Below are 8,054 nucleotides of genomic sequence, written 5' to 3' on the forward strand. Positions count from 1 at the left end.
TTGGCTCTGACTTTTTCTGCATCCACAGTTCTGGTGCTTGCAATCTTCATCAAACATAGGAAGACTCCCATAGTCAAAGCCAACAACGAGAACCTCACCTACACTCTTCTCATCTCCCTCCTGCTCTGCTTCCTCTGTTCCTTGCTATTCATTGGCCGTACCCAGCTGCTGACTTGCTATCTACGACAAACAGCTTTTGGAGTAGTCTTCTCCATGTCCATTTCTTCCATCTTGGTAAAAACTCTCACTGTGGTTCTGGCTTTCATGGCCACAAAGCCTACATCCCAGATAAGGAAATGGATTGGGAACCGGTTTTCAGTCTCTCTTGTTCTCTGCTGCTCAGGTATTCAAGCAAGTATTTGCATGATATGGCTATGTGCTGACCCTCCTTTCCCAGATTTGGATATGCACTCTCTGCCTGAAGAAATCATAGTGGAATGCAATGAAGGATCAACCAACATGTTCTACTATATTCTTGGCTACATGGGATTGCTGGCTTTTGTCAGCTTCACTGTAGCTTTCTTTGCTCGGAAGCTGCCGGATACTTTTAATGAAGCCAAGTTCATCACCTTCAGTATGTTGGTGTTTTTCAGTGTGTGGGTCTCTTTTGTTCCAACATATCTAAGCACCAAAGGGAAATACATGGTGGCTGCAGAAATTTTCTCCATCTTGGCCTCCAGCGCTGGATTGTTGGGCTGCATCTTTTCCCCCAAACTATACATAATTATTTTGAGGCCTGAACTGAACAGAAGAGAGCAGCTAATAAGGGGTAACAAGAAGAAAATAAACATCTGAAACTATTACTGGTATAGTATTATGAAATTGTAATGTTAACTGGAAAGTTAATATGAGAATGTGGATTTACAACTTTTGGGGTTTGGTTCTAGTTACATTAATATCAATAGGATTGAAGTGCGATTCACTTTGTCTGGCTCCAACCCAAGTTCTCTTCATTCTAGGGATGAACAAATCTGTTATTTGTGGTTCCTCTCAGTTTCTCATTTTTCACAACATTCCCATATCAGTTTGCAAAGTCCTCATAACAATTCGTTAGTGTTTAAGTTTTTGTTTCTCTTAATATGCACATTCTTGGAAGCTTAATAAAATGCACTTTTATATGCTATTCTCATGAATGCACACATTCTTTGCACAAATGTTTTTGGTTCAAGAACTACATTGAAACATTTGGAGAAGTGCCGATTTCATAGGAGAGCTGTGTTTTGGTTCATGTATTGCTTTGGTAAATGCAAATTAGGACCATTAAAATGTGAGCCAAACCAAATTTCTCTCTCATCTTTACTCCATGTCTCACATAATCTTTTCTGTGCAAAAGAAAAATCATTAAAATTTTGTCACTGGGCCAATATGTGTTCCAGATGTCTAACTTAAAGCTCCATCTGCAACTCTTCAATATGCATTAGGACAATAGACATATGTTGTCACTGGATTTCTTCTAAAGCAAAATTTAAATGAGATATGGAAACTTATCCACAGGCAGAATAAATATAAGTAAAAAATAAAATCAAAATCAAAAGACTATCAATATTTTCCTTCTAATTGAGAGAATTTACTTAAAGAAACTGGGAATGTTGAAGTAGCATTATATCCCCGCCAAAAAACAAAAACAAAAAATACTGGCTGGATTGGTTTTATTTTTCTTTGTTACAGTTTCTGTTGTATCTCTGCATCACAAACATGCAATAGATAGATAGAACCCCTAGTTAAATACCTGGCAGCTAATGGTTAGCAGGTGCCATAGCAACATGGGCAATACTGATCAAGATGGACCAATGGTCTGGCTTACAGTAAGACAGCTTCCTATTTTCATAACATTATTCTGAGCACAATGGTTGGGAGAAAATTCATTCCCCATGCTTCTATAAATGATTAGATGTGATAGCTGGCAAATCCAGAAGGAACCCATGGTAAAAAAAATAAAAAATAAAATACTGGATGCAGGAAAGGTCAAGAGTGCTTCAGAAAGAGGGTGGGCCTGCTCATCAGGTATATTGGAAGGGTGCTATATATGGTGCTCCAATAGGGAAATCTCTCAAATCCCCATATTTGCACATGCTGAACTGTTTTGGAGCTGAATATTTCCCCCCCCCAAAAAAAATTGAATCGTTATTTTTAATTACCCTCTGGGGCATTCAACAGTAGCAAGCATTCCCCAGAGTTTTGACACCTTTGTCAACAATTTTCAGAAAAGGTCGCTAGGATGTTCACAGAGGACTCATAGACCTCTATTGCAGGGGGCTCATCCAATTTGTTGCACAAGGACATTCCATGGATTACCACCTGTGTGGTTCAAGGGCAGGAAGAGCAAGCAGGTAGGTAACAAAGGCAGAGGAGCCCCTATTGCATCACTGACTTTTTGTTACATCAGACTGCTTTGATATGGTTGATGTGCAGGCCTCAAGGAATGTGGGCAGATGGGGAATGCATCTCCTGAAACCAATCTCCAATTTATTTAAAACATCAGGAACAAATGAGAACCACAGGAAAATGTGGCATGGCTTGCAACTGTTCAGGAACATAGAAAGCTGCTTTGTGGAAAGTCTGACCATTGGTCTAAATAGTTCTACAACATAGAAAAGTCTGGCCCATTGGTCTAAATAGTTCTGTGTTGTCTACACTGAGATGCTGGGAATTGAACCCGGGAACTTCTGCAAGCAAAGCAGATGCTCCACCATTGATTATGACCCTTCCCCATCCACACAGTGGATCCATGATTCTTTATTTCTTTGAATAAAAAGTTAGCTTCACTGACAAGAAAGCCCTGCGTCTTTCCATGCTGACCTGCCTATGACTCCAGCCCTGACAGTAGGTTAGTTTCCACACACACTCACAGACCCCTTTCTATCCTCCATCCAGGCATCCAAAATGCATTGTCAGAATTCAAAGAAACATTCTTGCCAGGCAAAAACATTCTGTGCATGAAGCAGAGCAAATGAAGGGCATGGCCTAAGGAGGTGTGTGTTTCCCGGGGAGCGTTCCGAAGGCCAGGCAGAAAGGCCTAGAGGGTCACATTTAGCCTTAGGTCTGAAGTTCCATACCGATGAGCTGATGGTAAAATTCTGGATGACAGGGTGAAGAAAAACCATTTCTGAATGCTCCCACCCGAGTATCAAGGAGGGACAATGCACAAACATTTAACATTGTGTCTAATGTTAGTCATACTTGAAATAGACCTGTTGAAATTAAGAGTGATGACTAATTTAGGCCTATTGATTCCAATGGGTCCCCTCTGAGTATGACTAATGTTGAAGGAAGCCCTTTCCCTGAAGTAGTATGTGTGAGTTCCATTTCTGCTAGTGAAAATAACGCTGCTGCCATCTTGATCATGACTGTTTTTTTTTTTAAATTGCTCAGTTTTATTGCTTCATTGGAATGTTGTTGAATGCAATTCATGGCAGAGTTGAAAACACATCAAACAGCCTGGAAGAAAGGGTCATGAAATAACAAGTTTGAAGGTTTTATTTGTATATACAGGTGAAACTCGAAAAATTAGAATATAATGGAAAAGTCCATTTATGTAAGCAATTGTTTTCATTAGCTACTGGAGTTTAATATACGAGATAGACTCATGACATGCAAAGCGAGATATGTCAAGCCTTTGTTTGTTACAATTGTGATGATTATGGTGTACAGCTAATGAAAACCCCAAAGTTGAAATTGTTAATTTGGGGTTCTCATCAGCTGTACGCCATAATCATCACAATTACAACAAATAAAGGCTTGACATATCTCGCTTTGCATGTCATGAGTCTATCTCATATATTAGTTTACCTTTTAAGTTGAATTACTGAAAGAAATGAACTTTTCCATGATATTCTAATTTTTCCAGTTTCACCTGTATGTCATTTTCAATACATCGGAGATGGGGCAGTATTGGATACATCTTCTTGAGATTGGTACTAAATTTATCTGGGTTTTTAAGCCAAGGACAATTTTGATTTTTTTTCCTTCCCACTTCTGAGAAAATGCATAATCTGACAGTAGAAGAGATGGGAGCAGGAAGTCCCTGGGGTCTACACGGAGACTATGGAGGAGGAAGCCAACAGGTAGTGCCCCCCTGGACTCATTGTGAAGTTGGAAGGGAGGCACATGGAGGCTGGCTGAGGGCAGACTGTGGTTGGTGGGACAGTGCCCCATTCCTCCTTTTGGACTAACCTCCATCACATCTCACTGGTTCAAATCCCAACTCAGTCATACTGTGCCCACTGGGTTATGTAGAAAAATATAAATAGATTTTTAAAAATGTCCAGCAGCACCTTCTGTATCTGGAGAAGTGTGCATGTACACGAAAGCTTATACCAAGAACAAACTTAGTTGGTCTCTAAGGTGCTACTGGATATATATATATATATATATATATATATATATATATATATATATATATATATATATATATATATATATATTGCGTCAGACCAACATGGCTACCAACCTGAACCTGGGTTATGTAGGTTATTGTCCTTGGGCCATGCTAGCTCACAGAGCTATTGTGAAGATGAGATGGGGAGGGAACACTGGAGGTCCTTGAAGGGTTCTGATACAGAACAAATAAAACACACCAATATTTACTAGCATCAGATCTTCTCCCAAGTGGGGTGGGGGAAGCCCAACATATTATGCAGCAGATAGGTCTTTTAAAACAGCTTCTAAGCCTCTTCAATTTTTAATTACCCCATTTGGGACCACACAGCAGCCAGTACACTCTTTCTAGGTTGCTAGCATCCATGTTTATTCACATAGGGTGGGAACCAAAGACATCTGTTGCAGGAGGAGTATATAAAAGGAAACTCCGAGATATGCCACCTCTTTGCTTCAAAATTGTCTGGAAGAAATTTGAGGGAAGTGCTCGTTCTTACTCGTATTCTCAATATTCGAAATTGCATGGAGGATTCCCACACCTCTCTACTCAGGTTCTCAGTTTTTCCTCACCACCATCCCCCACCCCAAATGAATCCTGGAGACAGTCACCATCCAACCATGCCTCCAACTCCCTCCCCCCTCTCTCTTTCTCCTTTTGTCCACCTAGATGTGCCAACCTAGACACTTTTAAAAGATCACAAAACTTGGAGAATGCAGGATTGCCTTGGAATAGTGTGTTGATAGCAGAGATTGAAGGAGGTATGGACACGGGATTGCCTTCTGTTGTTATGAAAGTGACCATGGTAGTTATTTCTAGCAGTGCCATGACTCTTGCATCCAGTCATTTTGTTATCATAGTTATCAGCACAATACTGTTCAGAAGTAAATCCCGCTGAGTTCTGTGGTAAGTCGATTTAGGATTGGAGACTATGTCTCTTCTTCTTGACCCTGCAATGGGAATTTATTTTTATTTCTTTATTATTGCTTTTACCCTGTATTCTACTTTGTGAACCACCCTGAGATTTTATGATGCAGGATTGTTTATAAAATATTAATATTAACAACAACAACAACAACAATATAGAATTTGTAGCATTTATAGTCATAATTTAAGTTGTTGTTAATGGGATTTTGGATCTGTTTTCTATTTGCAACTCCCAAAGTGACTTGCAAGCCAGAAAGACCAACAAACACAATTTATAAAAATAGGAAAAACTATAAGAATGATAACAGTAGAATCTTTAGCATGTAAATTCCAAAGTGTCGTTGAACACAATAGGACTACGCAGACTTCTTTGAGCTGAGGCCCATTTAACAGAGTGAGACATACTTCTGAGGAAACATACATAGAACTGGGCTTTATGGACGGCAGAAGAGAACATCACCATTTCTACCATAGTAGTAATTCACTTGCTAAAAATACATAAATCCCCCACCTTTAATTTAAAAAAAAAACCCTTAAAAAAAACCCTGATAAGCTTTTATCTGCACCTGAAACTCCAGTAATGAGGAAACCAGATCTGGTCATTGCTGTGCCCGATATTATGGATAGTCTTAGTTGCATGCATCCCAAAATTCTGCTAAACACAGAACTTGACATCCTGAAAAATCTCAGTTGTCATTCACAGTCTAGTTTCTAGATCTTAATACTGTAAATATATGCTTGAAATGCTTGGTGGCATATCAAAGGTGATATTCTGCTGTCAGGGACTAGGTTTCTGCACTCTGTATATTCTTACCCAAAGAATATGCATAGCAGAAACAAAAGGAGTGTGTTTGTGCAGGGTGGGGGTGTAAATCAGCAAACTCATTAATCTGCCTAATTCAGGTATAGTGTTGTTTTAAACAGAGTCTTTTTCTTAAAGAGATGAATATCACTTTGAAACAGTTTGTTGCATGCAGTAACTTGGGAATGAAACAGAAGAGATAGGACTAAGAAGTCTTGGATGATATTATTCACAGCTCCAGATGGGGTTGGCTAGATGTGATTGCAGGACAGGTCCTCCCATAAAGCAAAGTGAGGCAGCCTGATGAAATGGTGTAGCACTCATTCTACCCAATGATTATCATTGAATCCCCTACATTTCCTGCTCCATATCTCTTAAGTTCTCCTGTGCCCCTCAGATTTGGTGGATGATATTGCCCCACCACCAGTGCTGAAACAAGATTCAACAGCCAGCTCAGTCGGATTCTGCACATGGTATGGGGGATGCCCTCATGTCCTTCCCATCAGGCCACAAAATGTATTGGGTTGTCCCTATGAGCATGGGCTGAATGAATGTTACCACCTTGTGCCACTTCTCTCTTTCTCTCCTACTAGAATCAGCCCTCATCATGAATGGAAGCACGATTTCAGAGTTTATTTTGCTGGGCTTCTCTGCCTCCCGCCCTTCCCAGATCTTCTTTTTTGCCATGGTGTCTGCCTGCTACACCATCGTCATTCTGGGCAACCTCTTGATCATAGTGACTGTGATGTCTGAGACACAGCTACAACACATCCCCATGTACTTCTTTCTCGCCAGTCTGAGTCTTGCGGACATGTCCCTCAGCTCAGTAGCTGCTCCAAAGCTAGCTTCAGATCTGTTGAACTGTGGCCATACCATTTCCTATGGGGGCTGCATGGCCCAGATCTTCTTCCTCCATGTCTTCGGTGGTGCAGAGATGCTTCTCCTCACCCTCATGGCCTATGATCGCTATGTGGCCATCTGCCACCCACTAAGGTACACAGTCATCATGAGTGGCCAATGCTGCCTCAGGCTTCTCATGCTCTGCTGGGCAGGGGGCCTTATACATTCCACTATCCAGATGGTACTGATTGCCCACCTACCATTCTTCGGGCCCAATGTCCTGGACAATTTCTTCTGCGATATCCCAGAACTGATCAAGCTGGGCTGTGCGGACACATATGCCTATGAGATCATCATGGTAGTCAACAGCAGCTTGCTAACTCTGCCATGCTTTCTGGCCTTGCTCCTTTCATATATCGCAATCCTGACCAGCCTCTGTGGCCATTTCAGACAAGGCAGTGGGAAGGCTCTGTCCACCTGCAGCTCCCACCTGACAGTGGTCTGCCTTTTTTACGTGCCCTGTGCTATTGTGTATCTCAAGCCCTTCTCCAGCTCCCACATCAACAAGCTGGCCTCCGTGTTCTATGTGGTGGTCACCCCTGCCCTCAATCCCTTCATCTACACCCTGAGGAACCAAGAGGTAAAGGAAGCCATGAGGAAGTTGAGGCGCAAGTGTGGACTCTTCCTGGTGCCTCAAAAGAAGCACATGTGTCAGAGGAACTGTTGTACTTAAGAGACATCATAACCAATCTGACTTCAAACAAATGGAGCACCACTTACGAGCATTCATTTTCCTTGTGAAATGCATATACAGTGGTACCTCGGGTTACAAAGACCTCAGGTTACAAACACTTCTGGTTATAAACTCTGCTAACCCGGAAGTAGTACCTCAGGTCAAGAACTTTACCTCAGGATGAGAACAGAAATCATGTGGCGGCAGCACAGCGGCAGCGGGAGGCCCCATTAGCGAAAACGCACCTCAGGTTAAGAACAGTTTCAGGTTATGAACAGACCTCCGGAATGAATTAAGTTCTTAACCTGAGGTACCACTGTAATCATATTGAAAGACATCTGAGGCAGCTTGTCCTTCCTACTTGAGTACTCTACCAG

General features: G+C 41.5%; 1 protein-coding gene across 1 annotated transcript; it reads left to right on the forward strand.

Annotated features, from left to right (window-relative positions):
- Window positions 1–4,044: 4,044 nt before the first annotated feature.
- Window positions 4,045–7,677, forward strand: LOC117057451 (olfactory receptor 4Q3-like). Its single transcript, XM_033168296.1, has 2 exons — window positions 4,045–4,064; window positions 6,723–7,677. The coding sequence occupies exons 1-2, from the start codon at window positions 4,045–4,047 to the stop codon at window positions 7,675–7,677; spliced, it is 975 nt and encodes a 324-aa protein (XP_033024187.1).
- The last annotated feature ends 377 nt before the right edge of the window (window positions 7,678–8,054 follow it).

This window comes from Lacerta agilis, chromosome 14 (genome assembly GCF_009819535.1).
Source record: "Lacerta agilis isolate rLacAgi1 chromosome 14, rLacAgi1.pri, whole genome shotgun sequence".
Classification (NCBI taxonomy): domain Eukaryota; kingdom Metazoa; phylum Chordata; class Lepidosauria; order Squamata; family Lacertidae; genus Lacerta; species Lacerta agilis.